We start from the raw sequence: 19,647 nt of genomic DNA, 5'->3' as shown, positions 1-19,647 counted from the left end.
CAAATACACTGAGGCATTTTAGACAAAATATTTTCTTACTTATACAGATGCAATACTTAAAATATTCTCTTAAGTGCTCTTTCTCATAAAGATTCTCAGATCCGTGTCTGCCTGCAGATACAAAATCGAGCCTTTAACGCGGTTTTATATTTTTAATATATCTTTTTTAGGTTTATATATATTTATTTTATATATATATATATTTATATATTTACAACTCTGCCATATATTCCTTCACCTTTGGTTAAAAAAATTAAAGCCCTCTCTTTGATAACATACCGAAGTCTCTTCTTTTAAAAGAATGCACATTTACATACAAAAGAAACATCTGATCCCACAAAACATATACATTCCTCATTTTGCAGACTGAGTCAAGTCAGAACTTTTGCATACTCCCCCAGCTTCGATATATAAAATGATTTTGCTTTTTGCTGACATGGTTCGCCTTACACATAGGAGAAGAAGCAGTATTATTTTCTTAATGTTTTACGGCAGTGGGGGAGGGGAGCGGCCTTGGCTCCCCCTCCCCCCGCCCCTCCCCCACCCCCCCACTCCCCCAGCTATGATTTGCACTAGTGGATGAAAGAGGCACTACATCATGGGATGAACATGGTAAAGTGTTACAGTATCCTTTGGGTAGATTCTGAGAAGGGGCTCGAATGGAAAGCATCAACACTCCATGCTTCAGCAGGCTTTGGGGAGCTCCGGGGGCAGGTCAGTGGCGGACACACGGTATTGCACCTTGGTGTTGGTAATGGCACCGTGCTTCTGGCGCAAGTGAAGACGCAGCTGGCTTTTGTGACGGAAATGCAGGTTACATTTCTCACACTGGAAGAGAACCAGAGGCAAACTGTTAGTCATCAACTCAAGAAACATGTCATTACTCAAGGACCTTGAGAAGGAGAGATTCTCCCTTCAAGGGATGGGGCAGCTCTTCCCTCTGGAAGGCCGGTTTGAGAACCCACATGAATTCTGGCTTCTGCTAAGGGACAAGTAAGCTGTGTACAAATGTCCCTTCCTTGCTTTCCAAAGTGTTGGTCATGCTTTTACCCCACTTGAGATGAATTTCCCTGCTTCAGCTCCACAAGTTCAAGTCTAAACCAAAAATGCAGTTCCGATGCAGACTCCCCAAATTTTTAAGGCTTTCCTGAATCCCTCAAGGATGAAAATAATCCCTCTTTCCTTTGACTTCGGTAAGATTTCTAGCCTTGCCACGTAATGCCAGATAGCCTTGCCAACCCATGCATTAGCATCCTTCTCAGGTAGGGAATCCTTTGATGGTGGTGAGCACTTCTTACTAAACTTTATAATCTTCCCAGTTCCTAATAGAATATACCTCAGACAATTATGCAATAAATCTGAACATATTTGGATAAATGGATTAGAACAGTCTGAATTCATAAAAATTCTGGAATCTAGGATATGCTTAAAAAATACAGTTATATTCCTTTAAGTTAGTGTGTACACCTCAGATCAGCTAACAAGGCATTAGCAAGTAGAGCTGTTTCTTGCTTTGATTCAATGAATGGATGATAATGGTTTTAGTGGGAAAGTTCTTTAAAAATAACATGGATGACTAAATGTAATGGGGTAACCTGATGCAATCCTGGAACAGAAAAACATTTTAGGTAAAAGCTAAGAAAACCCAAATAAAGTATGGACTTCAGTTAATCATAACATACCAGAATGGGTTCATTAGTTGTGATAAATGTACCCTAGTAGGAAGACGTTAGCAACAGGGGAAAACTGGGTACATACGGGAACTCTCCATACTATCTTTGCAACTTTTCTATAGATCTAAAACTATCCCCTAGGGGCTTCCCTGGTGGCGCAGTGGTTGAGAGTCTGCCTGCCGATGCAGGGAACACGGGTTCGCGCCCCAGTACGGGAAGATCCCACATGTCGCGGAGCGGCTGGGCCCGTGAGCCATGGCCGCTGAGCCTACGCGTCCGGAGCCTGTGCTCCGCAACGGGAGAGGCCGCAACAGTGAGAGGCCCGCGTACCGCAAAAAAAAAAAAAAAAGCACAAAAAACTATCCCCTAATAAAAGTGTAATAAAATATGTTCATATAGAGAATATGTTTTAAAATAAAAATGGAAATATATTTAGAAAAATTAAAAAATTAAATGGGCAGGCAGTGAGTAGAAAGAGCCCCGGTCTTGGGAGACAAGGGCCCCTCATATCAATGGCACCCACTGCTGTGCGTCCTGAGTGCGGCATTTCTCTCTGAGCCTTGGCTTTTCCTTCTGTAAGGGACTGAGTCAATACACTCTGAAGGTCACTCTTAATTCTGACATTCCTGTGCATCTAAACACCCACAAAATAATCGAAACAGCAAATATGTACTGGACTCTCACTATGGGCCAAGCACTGTTCTGAACACTTCAGGGAATCCATTAATTTAATATGACTCCATGAGGTAGGTGTTATTATCAGGCTAATTTTACAGATGAGGAAATTAAGGTACAGAGAGGATAATTAATTTGCCCAAGAACAAAAGCAAGTAAGAAGATATTCACTCAAGGGTTGATAAACAACTGAATGAGAGTAACCACCTTTTCAGGTTAACATTTGCGATATGGGTTAACGATTCATTCATTCGTCCTTGTGCCCATCACGACCTAGAGCGATGCCATAAACTCAGCAAAGCCAGCCTCATCTATAACAGTAGTTTCCACATCTGTAAACCATGGGACTCTTTTTTCAAATTAAATGGAAACTGGAAAGGGAAAGAGACTGCTACTGTCTCATTCCCGTCCTGCCCTGCGGGGTTGCGGAACCTCAATGATTGAAAGAGCACAGTTTGAAAACTGCTCATCTACAGCATCCTCACTATTTCATAGAGAAAGAAAACTGTGGCCCAGTGAGAGGGTCAGGGTTTGCCCACAGACCTAAAAAGGGTCATTGTCAAAGCTGGAATAAGAACCCAGGTATCTCAGCTACCTGGCCAGTATCTTTTCCCTTTACAGCAGAGATCGGCAAACTGTTTCTGTAAAGAGCCAGACAGTAAATATTTTACACTTTGTGGGCCTGATATTCTCTGACACAACTACTCAGCTCTGCATTATAGTGTGAAAGAGGCCAGAGACATACGTAAACAAGTGAGCCTGGCTGTGTGCCAACAAAACCTTATTTGTGGACATTGAAATTTAAATTTTATATAATTTGTATGTCACAAAATATTATTCTTTTGATTTCTTTTTAGCCATTTGAAAGTATAAAAACCATTCTTAGCTCATGGAATTTCAAAAATTAGCCCACAAGCCATAGTTGGCTGAGACCCTACCCCAGAACACTGTGATTCCAATGGCCCGATCATGGCCTTTCGCTGCTGGTCACCTGCAGTTGCCTTTTCTCTGCTTTTTTCCCTTGTATCACCACATTCTTCTGGTTCTCCTCCTACCCTATTGACTGCCCCTTCTCAAACACCTTAGCTCCTCTGAAGTAGACATCTAGCCCAGTTTAGGGCCATGCTGGAAGCACTCAATAAGCGATTGTGGAATGAATGAATGACTCTGATATCTATGTATTCACAATCCAGACCTCTTTCCTAAGGCCCGGATCACCCAGCCCAACACCTCCGCTTTAAAGATGAGCAAACGAAGACTCAGGCCAAGGTCAAGTTGGTTGTCTTAGGACCACTAGAGTTCAGTGGTCATCCCACTGCGTGCCTGAGATTAGAGCAAACAGTCCTGCGGCCCCAGCCCTCCACCTCCGCACCCATCCCACGCCAGCCAGCAGCCACGAGAGGCTAACGTACATGGTAAGGTTTCTCTCCTGTGTGGATTCGCAGGTGGCTCTTCAGAGTCTGAAGGTGCCGGAAACGGGTGCCACAGATTTCACAGGGATAGGGCTTCTCGCCAGTGTGGATGAGCACGTGGGCACGGAGGTGGGCCACCTGCGCAGGAGAGCAAAGAGCGAAGTGAGAGGCTCTGCCGGGGTGGGCTACAGACACGCCGCAGCCTCTCAGCGGCACCCGGGGCTAGGGTCCTTCCCCACGCCCTCTGCTCACCTGGACAAATCTGGCTCCGCACGTTTCGCACTTGTAGGGCTTCTCTCCGGAGTGAATTCGGGTGTGGGTTTTCAGGTTGGCTGGCCGGTTGAACTGGGCCCCGCAGATGTTACAGCGATAGGGCTTCTCACCTGTTACCGAGAGAAGGGGAAAAGGCAAGCCACACTCAGCAGAGGTCTCCACAGTCCCCGGGCCCTGGATTTCAAAGCAAGCTGCCCTTCCTGGGGCCACTTTGGCTTTCCTTCCCTTGGAAGATGTCAGAGAGAGGCATCAGGGGTTGGCCACCCCTGCCTGCCAGCCCTCTCTTACACACGCACCAGCACACCTCGCCCACGGCCAGGCTCAAGAAGCAGGTGGTGACGTGGAGGGAGGGAAAGGACGCAGGGCGTGGGACAAGGAGGGAGCGAGGTTCCAAAAACCAGCCTTTTCATGGGGATTATCTAACTGTGGGACATGGACATGTCACTCTCCTTCTCTGGGCCTCAGTTTCCCTCTCTAGGACCCGAGGGGTGAGTTTAGATGACCTGGGAAGGCTCTTCTAGCTCTTCCCTCGGGTGAGACTGATTCAGTCATCAACCCACTCCCCAGAGAGACACAATCAGGCCGCTCTAGTTTCTCTCCTTGAGAACAAACACGCTTTTCCGCTTGTGGCAACTACAGCTGGATTCCATTTGCACGAGAGCTGGGGCCCGAGTTGGAGTAGCTGCTCAGACAGAGGAAACCAATAGAAGGGCCGAGCCTTCCTTCATGGAAAGTTTCTGGGATAATAGACCCATTTAAAATACCAGGAGAGAGTCAACTTTGGACAACAATCAGGTTATTAGACGCTACCTGGGAAAGGAATGTGAGTTGATAAGGAACAAGCCCTTAGAGGGAATCAAGAGGCCTTCAGCGTTTTTCTGATTTATAAAAACCGAATCGACTTTGCCCCTCTCAGCCAAAGTTTCTTCCCCTGTGCAGTGGGATTAACACTTCTGACCCCAGCAAAGGTGGAGAAGCAAGACAGAGCCTGTCAGAGGAAAGACAAAGGATGTGGGGAGTGGCTGGGTCACTAAGCAAAGACGTGGTGGGGCTAGGCCCGCACTCAGGCCAGGGCAGCACCTGCCCCCTGCCTCACCCCACAGGGCACCGAGGCCCTACACTGCTTTCTCGAGAATGCTCTCCCCGTCCTGCCCCTGGGGAACCCTGGTGAGCTCGGGGGGTGGGGGCAGGGTGTACAGGGCCATACCCGTGTGGACGGTCTTGTGGCTGGCGAGGTTGCCCTTGTAGCGAAAGGAGGCCTGGCAGCGGTCACACTTGTAGGGTTTGTCACTGTGGGTCTGCAGCGTATGCCTCTTGAGGGAGGCCTCCTCAGAAAAGCGGCAGTCACACTCATTGCAGAAGAAGGCCCCGTTCTCTGTCGGAGGGTGGGAGGGGGCACCAGCGTCAGCACCACAAGGAAGGGAGGTAGGGCTCTGAGGCCTCCCTACTCTGGAGCTCCCCTGAGGGTCAAACTGAGCCCCCAGTGCCCTGTCTGCCCAGGGTTCACAGGAGCCCAGAGCAAAGGGCCTGTGTGGATTCTCTTTTTCTTAGCATTTAGAGTCTCGATCGTGGAGGCGAAAGGAGACAGATTTGAAGATTAAGGTATAGGAGGGAAACTCAAACCCACAGGTACCCACATGGCCTGCGCCAGCTTGAGGAAAGCTTGGCACCTCCTTCTCTCGAGAGCTCTGAGAACTGACTTTCCTTATCAGGTCATAGTTCTACTTACATTCATACACAGAAGCCCTCGGGTAAGACAGCCTCTGTCTGTGTCTCTATCTCCAAAATCAGGATAATAAACCCCTGTCCTGCCTACCTCGCAGGATCACGTTGTATAACATAAAGCATCATAGGAATGTAAGATATGAATCAAAGTCAAAGATACTCTGAGGTCATCAAAGGAGGAATTAATGATGACCATGGTCACCCTTGCACCTATCTGGACTTCATGTCTCCCAAACAGTTTGAGATAGGGAGACCAAAGATGATGGTGGAAGTAGAAACACAGGCCCAGAGAGAAGGAACTGGAGTGTAGAGCAAAGGCAAATGGCCACGGGGCCAGGAGGGGACAGTCCCTGCTCTCCCAACTATCGGTCCATGACCCTGTGCCAAGCCTCTGAGTGTAAATAACTAATTTTTTCTTTTGTTTTAACAATTTGGAAATGACACATCATGGTGGTTTACCCCTGAAGAGGCATCACTGGGCTATCCTGTTACAGACAGAGCTGGAGGAAGAGGTAAAAACTGGGGAGGCCAGTCACACACTATCCAGAAACGTCAACTAATAATCAGTTCAACTAATTGCCAGTCACACACTATCCAGAAACGTCAATTAATAATCAGTTCGACTAATCGAATTCAGCTGACAATAACTGAGCGCCTACTCTGTGCTAGACTCACTTGGCCCGATGGGAAATGCAGGCATGAATAAGGCCGGATGCTTCTCCTTCTGGAACGTACAGCCTAGCAGGGTGAACCAACATGCACACCAATCGGTTGGGGTCCAGTGGGCCTGAGAAGGCTCCGGGAGCTAGTTATAGCCAGCCCCACAGCCAACTTTGCTGGAAGGAAGCTGAAAAGGCTGTGTGGTCCTTCTGTAGTCCCCCAGATTAACTCAAATTCCCCAACCCTTGCTTTGGTCGACTAGTTCCCTACGAGGTCAAGAGTGGGACTATGGGTTGCTGATTTAAATGCCATTGGACTTCCAACCAGGGGCTTCTCCCAATCAATGACAACAGCGTAAATAAAATGGAAACACAAGGCCTGTGGAGCAGAGGCAGAGGCCAGGGGAGGGAGGGGAAGGAACTCACCACAGCTGGAATCTGAGTACTCAGACTGGGTCTCTCCAAGCTCCTCGGGGAACGTGGGACCAGTGGCGTGGAGGCACATCTCTGCGTGCTGCGGGGACTGAGAGCCACAGGACGTGCACTTGGGGGCGTGCAGGTAGAGCGGAGAGTGGCTCTCACTGCTGCTGCGTGGGGAGCCTGTCAGTGACCTGTGGGCGGGGAGGAAAGGGCCTCAGCAGCTGGAGCAGGGCAGAGCGCTCTGCCTGGCATTTTTGCATCCCCTCTTTCCTGTGCTCAGGGCAGCCCAGAGGCCAGTTGGAATCTGGAGCCACCGAGTTATTTATCCCCAAGCCTACCTCCAAATAGCAGACACATCGAGATCACTGATGGGGGCCACACCGAGCCCAAACTCCACTCCCGGGCCCAGTTTCCTCCCCTCAGTGCTACAGTCCACAGCCTCCCTCGGTCCAAGGCAAGTAAGAGGACTCCCCCCCTGCCACAGAGACTGCAGGAGCTTGGGATTCTTGGAATGCTCACCTACCATGGAGGGGAATTCTCTCTCTCTGTAAATATACCGAAGCTCAAGGTCCTTCCTCACTTAGGCCAATTCAATCAATAGGCCTTGGCCCATACCTCCAATGTGCTCAGCATTTCAGGCAAGAGCAGAACACAGCACCCTGCACCCATCAGAAGGGACCCCAGAACCCTGCCCCAGTAAGCCCCGACCCCAGGTCCAGACTGCCTCTGAAATCACCTGTTGACGATGTTATTGAGCCTGCTGGCCTGTGGGATGGTGGAGTCCTCCCCACTGGTGCTGAGCTTGGTTGGGGACTGGAGGTCAAGGGTCTCGGGCTCCATGGGTGGCTGGCAGGCCGCCGGGGCAGTGTAGGCTCGAGGGGAAAGGCGGCCCAGCTCGGCCTGCTCGGGCCCCTCTGGTTTGGCATTCTGGTTGAGGCTGTTGAGCACGATGAACTTGTACTTCTTCCAGTTGCAGGCTTTGGGGTCAGTGGGGCTTTTGGCCGGAGGGGACCCGGAGGTCTGGAGGATGCAGGCGTTCTTGCTGCTGCAGGACTCCGTGGGTGAGTTGGGTTGGCAGTCGGACTTCTGGGGGCTCTGCGGGCTCACCAGACCCTTCCGGTTCAGGGGTGCATTGGGCGGCTCGAAATGCAGGGCGATCTCATCCTCCGACGAGGGCCTCTCTTCCTCTTTGCCGGCCTTGTCACAGGCGAAGTACGGGGCGCTCCGGGCCGAGGGGGCAGCAGGCTTGGGGCCCTCGGCCACACTGTAGTGCATATCACTCCGCGCCTCCTCCAGGGCTGCCTCCTTGGGTGAGTACACGTTGTTGTGGCCCACAGTGGGGGACAGCTCCATGGCCGGCCGACTGTACTCACTGGGGACTGGCCTGGCACTGTCGCAGGGGAGGGTCCGCTCCTTGGGGAAGGAGTTGGCCACAGGCATCCGGGCATCCCGCAGCTCCTCGTCGGAGAAGAGGAAGCTGCTGACCGGAAGGTGGCCATACATGGGGTACGAGGCTGGCGGCGTGGACAGGCCATTGTACAGGCTGGGCGCGAAGGCTCTGCTCTCACACCCAGGGGCGTTCCTCAGGGGCAGGCTGTTCTCCACCACCTCCCGGCCCCGATAGGCCATGAGGTCCTGGGGCATCAGCATCCGGCTGTTCAGGAAGTCTTCACGGGGAGGCTTAATGGCAGGGACCATCTCTGCTTCACTGCAGGAGCAAAAAGAGAGAAGACCCCGGCCTCCAAATCAGAACCTTCCAAGTGACACTGGTCTATGAAACCACATTTGCACTTGAGTCAGTCAGACCTGGGTGATGTGGCTCTGGAGTAGTTACAAGGCAGTTCTGCTAAAAGTCTAGCAATCTAGCCCACAGCTGGGGAAACAAAGCCCAGAGAAGGGAAGTGAGTTACCCACACAATCAGTGCCTGTTTAGACGTGATTTTGTATGTTTAAGTCCCATATGTGTACATATGCATGAATCTATAATTATTTAAATGTTACAGAATATAAAGCTATCAGAGTCCTTATCTCATTTCATCCTTACAGAAGGGATGTAGATCAGGAATTACTGTCTCCATTTTACACACCTGGAAACTGAGCTTCAGGGAGGGAAGAACTTATACGATGTTGGTGCTACACGTTTGGAGGGTCTTTGTTATACTGGTGCCCTGTGAAGAAGGGACTCGCTCTATATACTGCCTGGAGCCATGGGGGAGTTTACTCTGGAGAACAGGCAGCACGTGCCAGCGTAGGAAGCCCTGGCTCTGCAGCAGCCAGACCTGGTTTCCAGTCCCTGCTGTGCCACTTAGCAGCTCTGTGACCTGGAGCAAGTTACCGAACGCTCCAAGCGCAAGGCCTGACCCAGAGAAAGCATTCATAATGATGATCTTGCCACCATTATCACCCACAGGAGACAAAGAGCTCAAGCTGCGTATACTTGAAGGGACATTATGTGGGTGAAAAATAGGCCAGCTCAGTCTGATCACAGTTAACAGAGCTAGAACCAAGGAGTGAAGGTGAAGGGAGCCAGATTTCAACCCGCTGTAAAGAAGAGCTTTCAAACTATCCAAGGGAGAACTGCACGGCTCTGGGAACACTGAGTTCCTGGCTCCTGGAGATGTTCAAACAGAGGCCGCAAACCTTTCTGTCTGAGAAGGGATGCAATTATCCTGGAGTAGCTGAATCCAACGGTTCTATAGAAGCCAAGGCCCAAGTCTCTGTTCCACTTAGCAAAGCTCTTCCCTTCTTTGGCTCTCAGGTTCCTCATCTTTCCGTGATAGTCATGTCTTACCAGCCCTCAGGTAGGGGGCTAGACCCAGTGAGCCCTACTTAATTCAATAAATGTTCTCTCTAGTAGCAGCAGGGTGACATAAAAGATGAGTAAAGCAGCCCACAGTCTGGTGGGGGAACTAAGGGGCATATGTAAATAGTTACAGTGGAAGCCTAAAGGAGAACTAAAACATGTATGCAAATAGTGAAAACAGAGGCAAAGTCTAAAAGACAGGCAAAAGGCTTTCAGACACAGCTGAAGAGCTGAGGAAAGAGCAAAGTGATAAGTGCACAAATATCTATGAAGAAGCTGGCATCCAGGCGTGGTCTTGCAGGATGGGTGGGAGGAAAGGGTCTATCAAGTGAATGGAAGGAAGCAAGAAGTGGGGAGGCACACGGCATATCTAGGTAGCAGGAGTGTGCAAAAGCAGTGGAAAGGTAGGTTGTGGCGTATCACAGAGGATTATTTCTTCTGCGTGCAAGCATTATCAATTGTTTCCGACCCTGTCTGATCCCTTCCATCTCCGAGGCTTCCATCTAGGCAGCAGCTCACCTGGCCTTGATGAACTTCCGGCAAGTGTCCACAACATGCTCCATCTGCAGGTACATAGCTGTGGCCATCACGGCCATGATGTTGCCCTCCCGCAGATTGAGCCGAGATGTGTACATGAAGTCCAGGAGGATGCAGAACCCCTCCGGGTTGATCTCAGGATCCAGGTTGATCACACTGAGGTTGCATTTCAGCTGGTCTGTGAAGATGCTGTAGAACAGGCCACTGTAAGACAAAGAAATGTCTCACTATAACAGACACATAGAAACTGTTATCAATTACAGGCACCACGGACGCTCAGCCCCTCTCCCCTGGACCTAGCTCGAGAGCTTCCATGGCAATTAATAATAGTTGCCATTTATGGAGAATTTACTAAATCCCAGAGAGTCATTACACACTTACATACACTATCCCGTGCTCCTCATAACCTTGCAAGGTAGACTCTATCTTTCTCTCCCTTTACAAACGGGGGAACTAAGATCAAAGAGGTCAAGTGAGGGCTTCCCTGGTGGCGCAGTGGTTGAGAGTCCGCCTGCCGATGCAGGGGACGCGGGTTCGTGCCCCGGTCCGGGAAGATCCCACATGCTGGGGAGCGGCTGGGCCCGTGAGCCATGGCTGCTGGGCCTGCGCGTCCGGAGCCTGTGCTCCGCAACGGGAGAGGCCATAGCAGTGAGAGGGCCGCGTACCGCAAAAAAAAAAAAAAAAAAAAAAGAGGGCAAGTGATTTTCACAAAGTCACAGAACCTGTATTCTTTTGGTCTTAACTGCACAGCTTACCAGAGCTAAATTTAGCACTCATTTGCAGTAACTATTTTGAGTCTATATCTTTGGGATAAGCATTTCTTTTCTTGTTCCATCACATTATCCTTAGTTTTTAAATCTTATTGTATTTTTTTAGAAGCAAATTGGGTATTGATGACAAATAAAATGACGCCTACATCTACAGTTTACTGATTTTCTCCAAGTCCATAGACTATCACAAGGTCAATACTCCTAGGAGAGCCAAGTCAGTGTCAAGCCAAGCCTCCAGGTACCATGGTGTCTGGTAGAGGAAAGAGCACTCAGTGAGAGGCCAAAATTCCGGACTGTCATCTGGATTCTACTCTTTCTGAGCGTGTTGCCAGAAGTGAGCTAGACTTCACCCAGTAGTTAGCTAGGCAACCTTGGGTAAGAGACTTCACTTCCCTGCACCTTGGTTTCCTTCTCTGCAAAGCAGAAACAAGAGTGTCTCCCTTACAGGCCTATGGCAAGATTGAGAATGTGAAGGGGACAGATTGATGCCTGGCACGTAGTAAGCATTCAGTTAGCGTTACCTATTCTTTTTCTCTCTATATAAACCTCTCCACTATTTAAAACAAAGGTGCTTGTTGTAGATGTTGAATAAGTCCTCTACTAGCAATCAAGATCCCTGGCTCTACATCAGTTTGCCTGTGAATGTCTTCATTTTATCATCTATGAAATGGAGCTAATCGTGCCATCCGTAACACAGGCCACTATGGAGATCCAGGGAGGTGCTGTAACATAAATTGCTCTGAACACTTGAAATACTTGTCAAGTATGAAGAATTAGCCAGCTCACTTTCACCAACTTACATATGCTCAGAAACACCCATAGAAATATAGTCATGGTATAAATAAATACAGTCACAGAAAAAAAAAAGAGCAAAAGATCTCAAATTAACTTGCTTAAAATATTTTAAAACTCGCTTTCACTTTTCATTTTTTCACTGGTTCACTGAAGTTAGTCTCCATGTTTGCCCAAAACACATCGCTTCCGGAGACAGTATATGATTTCTTCTCCCTCTATCCCCACAGAATGGAAACTCTTTCTTTTCTAAAAGTATGTTCATTCGTTTGCTTCCTGAGAACCCACTCGGCCAGGCCATGTGCTGGAGATCTGGAGAAAAATGAGATGTGATCCCAAACACAGCCAAAGGCCTCCATGCTCCACACTGGCAGCCGGCACCATTGCTCCCCTTATATCCATCATCCACCTTCCGCTTCCAGACCCCTCACCTGCAGGCCATGAGGACCGTCTTATGGGCTCGGAACTGCTCCCGGCTCACCACTATGACAACATCTGTCAAGATGTCGCGGCTCCGGAGGCGATTAAGGTTGAGAAGAACGTCACTGGCGTGGCGGGTGAACTGGATACAGCTGTCAGCCGGCGAGGCCATTTTTTTCTTCACCTGAAAGAAAAGGTCAGAATCTTGTTAGTCCTCCAGAACCTGTTTCCTTCTCACCAGGAGTGTGAGAGCAGGTGGCTTAGCCCGCTCCCTTGTGTTTGCTTTTGAACAACTCACGGCCCATCTCTGGGCATTACTCTTCATGTCTGTACAATGAGCTAATAATCTTTAACCAACTTGTTAACAGAAAACCCTACTGGGGAAAGAGGAGGGAATGAATATTTGTTGAATGTTTTCTCCACATACCAAACACGCTGCCAGCATTGAGAGGCAGTGAGTGTGTGACCGGGGAGAGAAAGCATGCTTTGAAGGTTAGCGCATGGGCCATACCTTTTGCAGGCTGTGTGACTTGGAGCGAGTTGTTTTACGGTTTCTGGGCTTCAGTTTCCCAAAATGGGAGTAGTAATTCCTAGGCGGTTGTAAAACTTAGAGATACGTGCCTGGTCCACAGTAGATTCTCAAAAATCGTAGCTATTCTCATCAGCATCTCATTTCATTATCCCAGCCACCATCTGTCTCTCCCCTGCTAGGCTTCAGGATTGTCTGACTGTATCCTGAGCACCTAGCGCCTTGCTGGTGCATAGTAGGTGGCTAAATTAATGGGAACCGAGAAACGAGTAAGGGAATGAGTGATCGCACAACAGTGTTAAGACAGTCGAATGCAGGGGCAAAGGGGTGGGGGCTGGGTGTGACGGACAGGCAATCGGCTCTCCTTTATCTCATCTAATGAAGAGTGGCACCATTCACAGAGACACATACATTGGCAAATTAAAAGAAAAGTTTGTCCACAAAATTGTAAAGCACATAATTCAATTTACTTACCCAATGCCTTGATTCACAGTCCAAAATTTTGCTTAAAACCTGCAGGGAAGATAAAAAAGCAAACAGAAATTGATTTAATGAATGTAAGATTGTCCACTATAGTCTTATTTTAGGACACACATATTTAGTTTTACTTTGATAGCTGCAGCCTGCCAGCTGGTGCGGTTTTACCACAAGCTAGCAAACATTTTTTCCAGCTCGGCTCTTATGGAAACAACGGGCATCCAAAGCCATGCGATAATAATGTTTTTACCCTGAGTACTGGGAATACAATTTCATACATTAATTACATATACATGGACACATTTATTTCCTCTCTCAGAGTAAAAAATGTATGCCATCCAAAGGCCCTTGAGTTTATGGGAAAGAAAAAAATAATAAAAGTGATTCTTTCAATACTAATGAGAATGATCCTTCAGGGGCCTGAAAACTCTGGATGCGTTTCAAAACCTGCTAAAATATTCTCTTTCAAGGCCTAGAATGACTCCACAAGGCCAACAGGGTCAACATCTTTATCCCTATTTCACTGATGACAAAACTGTGACTTGGGTTCAAGTGGCTTGCTCAGGACAAACAGCTAGGCAGTATTTCCTGACTAGCTGAAACACTTAAGACAGAATAAGGAATCTGCAGAATACAGCCTGAGAGGGTATATCTACTCTTCTCTCCTTTTTTGAAATTTCCCCTCCTATCCCTCTTGGGCCTAAGACCAGATACAGGGCTACAAACTTCCGAGTTTGTGCTTCCCCCTGCTGGTGAAAGATTTAACTGTGAGGTTTAGCTGAGAACCGGCCAGGAAGCGCTTAGGAAATATGGACCCTCTCCAAACTGGTTTCTCTAAAACAAAATAATTTAAAGCATAGGTGAAAGACTATCATTTATGATCACATGTGGGCTGCAAAACAAAACAATATTTGAAACCACACACCCCCCCCCTTGCCTGACTTTTTTAAAAGTGTAGCCCTTTAGAGTATCTTCCGGGTAAAGGGGCCCGAGGCCAGGGAGGTCATATTGGGCCACATAAATGGTGAGTGACCTGGCCCTAGGTCTTCTGGCTTAAATTCCTGTTCCCTTTCCAAATCAGCCTACGTGCTGTAGAACATGCAAGACAGCACCCTGATGTGGGTGAATCTCATTTTTAAGTTCCTTCCCTCACACAAGCACTTTGCCCCCATTCCAGGCTGCTGAGTCTTACCAAATGAGCACTCTAAAATGAGAGGTTTCCTTGAGTCTGTAACCAAACACTCTGACATTTCTCTGTGGTCCCAAGTGCCAGTCACTCAGTCTCATCGGCTTCAAGGTTAATGTGTGCATGTGAGTGAGTGGGGATGGGGGAAGGAAATGGGGGAAGGGAGAGGATAGAAAAAGACAAAAGAACCTATTTATTTCCTCCTCTCCCCATTCTAACTCAAGATGGGCAAAGAGAGATACACTGAATGGGTCCTAACCAAAGTCCAAGGATGGTCTCCTTGGAAAACGAATGCTGAAGACACATGTGAGGTTTATTTATAAACCTTCCCCTCTTCCCCCGTGGAAGAGATCCCTCAACCCTTCTGGAATACCTAAGGCTGCCCTGGAACAAGCTTCAAACACCATCTTGCCTGTGGATTTCCAGTCACAGACTTTTGGAACCACAGGAAGCCCAGATTTGCCATTTCACCTTGACAAGTGGCAATGACTCACTCCAGATGCGGAATGAAACAAACAAACAAAACAATTCCCCTGGGTCCACTGTCAGCCAGGCCCTAGGCTGGGCACTTTCCACTGTAAACCTCTCGGCCTGGCTTGACCAAAAACAAGGCACATACACTAAGGCTCCTGTCCTTATTAAGTCCACTCCTTTCTCAGCTAGCTTTGTCTTCGGAGCTCCACAACTAGTGAGTATGTGGGTTACAGTGGGCGTGGGCAATGCTGCCGCCCTCTAGATGCTGCAGGTGTGGGAGCACTACAGCATCTGGTTCGGTTTCTGGGACCACTCAGCTCTTTCCCATCCATGATTGTGGCTGATAACAATACCAGCCCCCATTTGCTCGGAGGCCACCGAGGCTCCAGGGGATGTCTTGCCCAAGATCTCAGAACTAATTCCAAGCAAAGCCCAGGACGAACGCCGTCTCCTAGCTTCGGCCATCCCACCAATGCCAAACGCAAGACTCATTCCACAGAAACAACCAAGAGAGCAGAGCTGTCAAGGAGAAACTGACATCTGCAAGGGCCCAGACGTGGGCTCTCCCCACCCCAGCCAGCCCCAGTCGCGGAAACCACCAAGTGAGAGCTAAACATGGTCTTTTTCACCCCACACACTTTCCCTTTGGCGCTTTCCCTGTGTATTTTCAATGAGGCACCTTGAGAAGGCAGATCCTTTAAAGGGTCTGAAGAAGAAAAAAAGAGGGAACTCCCCCTCCAAAAAGTCAAAGAGAAAGAAGACAGCATAAAGGAGAGGGAGAGAGACAAGAGGTGAGGAGAGCAAAGCCATCCAATATGAAAGACCCCAGCCTTTCCCTCCCGCCTCCAGAGGCAGCCCCCGTCTCTTGCTCACACACAAGGGCACAAAATCGAGCCGTGCGGCCAGGGCAAGCCCGCGCAGATCCGCAGATTCGCCCACCCCCATCACACCGTACCTGTCTGCCAGGGACCGCCCACCCCCGGGCGTGCTGCCCGCACCGCGGCCCGTCCACCTCGAAGCCCCCGCAGGCGCGGCGGAGGCCCGGCGGTACCCCGGTGGCAGCCCTTAATTTGGTTACATTCAAAAAAAACTTTTCGTGCACCTCGGTAACGAACATTATGTGTGCCTTTTTTCTTTCTCTTTTTTTTTTCCTGTTACGCCGTCAAGGCAGGGGGCAGTGAGGGGAATGGCACAACGCTCTCATTCCCGGAACGTAGTCGATCTCAACTCAGCGGATTTCAAAGAACACTCTCTGCCTATCGCCGGCTCCAACGAGAAGTAACTTTCCAGGAAGCTGCCGGCCCGGACAGCCGCCAGGATCGCAGCCTGCGCCGCGCGGGCCGCCGGGGATTCACCCGGCGAGGTTGGCGGAGGGGGTGGGCGCCCGGGGAGGAGGCTCGCGAGGAATACGGCACACTTTCCCCTAAATACCTCGTCCGCTCCCGGTCCAGAACTCCTACAGTTCACCTAGTTCAACCCTTTTCCCATAACAATTTTATAAATAGGGAAAGTCAGGCACAGCTGGTCTAGAACCCAGGATTTCGCGTCCAATCCCCGGCTTATTTCATGACTTCAAGTTGCCGAATTCCGGTGTTTGTATGCCTGGTGTGTCTTTTTTCATCTTTCTTTCTCTCATTTTGCTTGCCCCCCCGCCCCTCCCCGTTTTAACGGGAGTGGTTAGGCGAGGCCTCAAGGTAAAAAAGATGGAATCCCGAGGACTGAGGGTCTCCATCCAGCGCTCCCCAGCCGAGTTGGAGGAAAACTAAACCGAAAGCCCCTTCCGCCTACGTTGGCAAGAAGGCGAACCCAGCTCGGCTCGGTTTCCGCCTAAGATCTTTAGAATAGGAGCTGTCAGGCCGAACCTGGCCAGATTTCGGAATTTCCGAATCCGATTTCTCCGAAACCATAGAGAAAAGGTCGGGATTCGGCAGGGCCCTGGGCGCAAACCCTATCGCGTTCATGGGCGCGCTCCAAGGTTGCCTCGCCTTCCCGTGGCCTTTCTCGGAATTATAATCCCTGGGCGCCATCGCCTAATCGGTCTCAGTATCGGGCTCCGAGGGGCACTTTTGGGGGCCGGGAGGTGGGGAGTAGGGGGCGCGAAAGATGCAACCTGTAAGGCCGCAGTCCACTCCTAAAACTCACAGTGCGCCGCGCATCGCATCAGCAGCGGAGGCGGGGTCAGTAAAGACTGGGCCTCTCTGGCTTCATAAAATCCCACTTTCTCATCCCTTCGCCCGGTGGGATAAAGGTGAAAGCGAAGGCTGAAATTTAATATGGGATGGGATGAGAATCTAGGAAGGGAAGCTAAAATTAAGTAAATGCATTTATTGGAAATTAGGAGGCCCGTGGTTCCAGGACTAGCTCAAACCTAATCATGTTTTACCGCTGCCTAACACTAGAGGGAGCCCTCCATCAAAGCTTAAAACCGACAACTCCTTGTCGCCCCGCCCCTCCTTCCCATTGACCTAGTTTAGACACAGTCTCCCGATTTGGAGAATGCCTTCCGCCCTTCCCCCTTCAATATCCCGTTCGGGTTTTGGATTATTGGTCATCTAATAACTCCAATAACTCGTTGAGAAATCCAAAGGAGAATTTGGAAGTGCGGAGCACTCTTTAGGGGCAGGGACGGGGGATCTTAATAAGGTTGGAGCTGCCGCAGTGGAACCAGCATCAGGGCTCCTTTCGGAGCGCTCCCTTTCTCCGCAGCGTCTCAGCTAATGAGCTGCTCGGGTCTAGCCATGGTGATCTGGAGGTGGCGGGGTAGGGTCAAACCGCCGAGTTGTTTTTGTTTTGGGGGAGAAACACTCCTCGCGCTCTTGGCTGGGGGGCGGGAGGGTAGGAAGACAGTAGATGAAAGTGAATTTGATAACGCGGTGGCCTCGGCAGTCGCTTTGGGTGACCGAGGAGGTGTTCAGGGACATTATGTCCTGACTTTCATTTCTATCACACTTCCTGCCAACAGCGCTCTTGCAAGCCTGCAAGCTTCTAGGAAATGCAATAAAATAGAGGGATGTGTTTTATCATCAAGATCTGAAGAGGAGCTGCAGAAAGGACGCTCCCCAGGCGCCCAGCTCGTGACAGCCTTCCAGAAAGGGCCGGCAGTCGATGCCAACCGACCACGAGCAAAGATATTTTGGCCATCCTGGCTGGACCGGGCTCGGCCTTTGCAAAAAGTCTGGCGGGAGAGGGGAGAGGCATGATCTCCCCAGACAAACAATGCCTTTAAAAATCCGATCTGGACAGAAGTCAGCCAAGGTCTTTATTCACGTTAATGAAGATGGAAGGCACTAACTGTCCTTGGAAAGCGATGAGTCAAACTTGACCGCTCTTCAAACCCGTCCCCAGATTCGTTTCCAACCCGAACAGAGGCGCGTTTCTCCGACGCGACCTCCAACAGCTCCCGCAGCGGGAGAGGCGGAACTCGATTCCGGCGGACCAGGGCGGTGGAAACAACGGCTTCTCCCGCGGGTGTGAGCGCCTGCGGTCGCTAGGGGCCGCCAGCACTCGGTCGCGCGTTTGCCATCTTAAAATTTGAGCTCCGAGAAAGAAAACTTTGCTGAGAAGCTGTTGTGGATTTCACTCTGCCTGTCCATAGGACCCACACACACACAACTGATTTCTCGCCAAGCCACTAAACAAAGTTTGGAAAGAAGGGGAAGAGAGCTATTTCAGGATTCAAATGTGAGCCTCGGGAGCAGCGAGGTGCATCTCTGCAAGTCTAGGGACTGGGCTTTAATCACGCCCTAACACACGCACAGCCCCCTCCCAAGAAATGAGACTCCCACCCCTGAGCACTACCGTAGGCTTTTCATGTCTGTGACTGAAAATCTTGGGCCATGCTTTCTAAACAAATTCCTCGGAGACAGCTGGGGAACCCTTTCCAACAATGGTTACCTAAGAGGTTAAAATCATGGCTCCCTCTGACTTCTGCTCCTTCCTCTTAGATAACTCAAAGGGGCGGAGATAAACTCGCCTTTGACTTTAAGTCACTGACCTGGAATTCAGAAGCTTAAAATCTGGTTCCGGTTAGGTCACTAACTCGCCATTAACCCTCTCATCAGGCCTGTTTCCTCAACTGTAAAGCGATATATGTCCTAGAGCCCCTGTGGCATCCCTCCAGTATTGACTTTTCCGGGGGAGAGGCCACAGAGACTGGGAAATCGTGTTTTCAGAATCGGGTACTTTTCGGTTCTCTTAGCGGAGACAGATGCCCGTCGCTGAGTGGCTGTGAATGGAGCAAGCATCCGCAGGCTTTCTAATTTTCATCCATCGTACCAAAACTTTGGAGGTTGGGTGTCATCCTCATTGGAGGGTACCCTCCCCTCTGTCAGTCCTAGCACCTGGTTGGGATACTTGGGGACCCGTAGGTGACGCGGTCGGTCCACTGCCCTAGGCGGGGAACTCAGCCAGGACCCACCACTAGGTGGCGGACTCAGTCCGTGCGAAAATCGCCGCGCGACCACAGCCTTCCACACCCGACTGCCCCCTACCTTTTTGCTGTTGTTGTCTCTTAAGGGAAGGCGGGGGGGGGGGGTGCCTCCATAGGGCAAAGCTGGAAAACACTGAATTTACTAGATGTAATTCCTTCTTCCCGATGCTCAGGCCTCTAGCAACCAAAACGCGGTATCTGGAGCTGCGTTCATGTAGTATACCTTGATTCTTCCAGCCCGAAAGGCTGAATGTATTGGGAAGAGAAAGAAAGGGTGCACATGTCTTCAAAAAGCAGAAGGCAGTCAACGGCATTACCAGAGCTTTCTGCCAAACACTGGTCGACCAGCAAAACAGTCGGGAATAAACTGATTCCCACGTAGAAAAGGGGTCC

At 49.8% G+C, this 19,647-nt stretch overlaps 1 protein-coding gene across 1 annotated transcript; it reads right to left on the bottom strand.

Annotated features, from left to right (window-relative positions):
• Positions 1-583: 583 nt before the first annotated feature.
• Positions 584-16,403, bottom strand: BCL6 (BCL6 transcription repressor). Its single transcript, XM_082839506.1, has 10 exons — positions 15,781-16,403; positions 13,163-13,201; positions 12,171-12,343; positions 10,160-10,381; positions 7,574-8,545; positions 6,844-7,028; positions 5,241-5,408; positions 4,013-4,143; positions 3,761-3,898; positions 584-828 (listed from the first exon to the last, which is right to left on the bottom strand). Exons 1-10 carry the CDS (start codon positions 15,940-15,942, stop codon positions 685-687), a joined length of 2,334 nt encoding a protein of 777 aa, XP_082695632.1. The 5' UTR covers positions 15,943-16,403; the 3' UTR covers positions 584-684.
• Between the last annotated feature and the right edge of the window lie 3,244 nt (positions 16,404-19,647).

Source organism: Leucopleurus acutus (assembly GCF_964270905.1).
Source record: "Leucopleurus acutus genome assembly, chromosome: 5".
NCBI lineage: Eukaryota > Metazoa > Chordata > Mammalia > Artiodactyla > Delphinidae > Leucopleurus > Leucopleurus acutus.
Note: the sequence above shows the minus strand (reverse complement) of the source record. Positions and strands in the feature narration are given on the sequence as shown.

What these genes read in the sequence shown, in the direction of transcription:
- BCL6 (XM_082839506.1), bottom strand. Translation starts at nt 15,942, where the DNA reads ATGTTCGTTACCGAGGTGCACGAAAAGTTTTTTTTGAATGTAACCAAA. An exon ending in GTACTCAGATTCCAGCTGTG is followed by an intron (nt 5,409 to 6,843) that starts GTGAGTTCCTTC and finishes ACCCTCCGACAG; the next exon opens with AGAACGGGGCCTTCTTCTGC. An exon ending in CCACAAGACCGTCCACACGG is followed by an intron (nt 4,144 to 5,240) that starts GTATGGCCCTGT and finishes TCTCGGTAACAG; the next exon opens with GTGAGAAGCCCTATCGCTGT.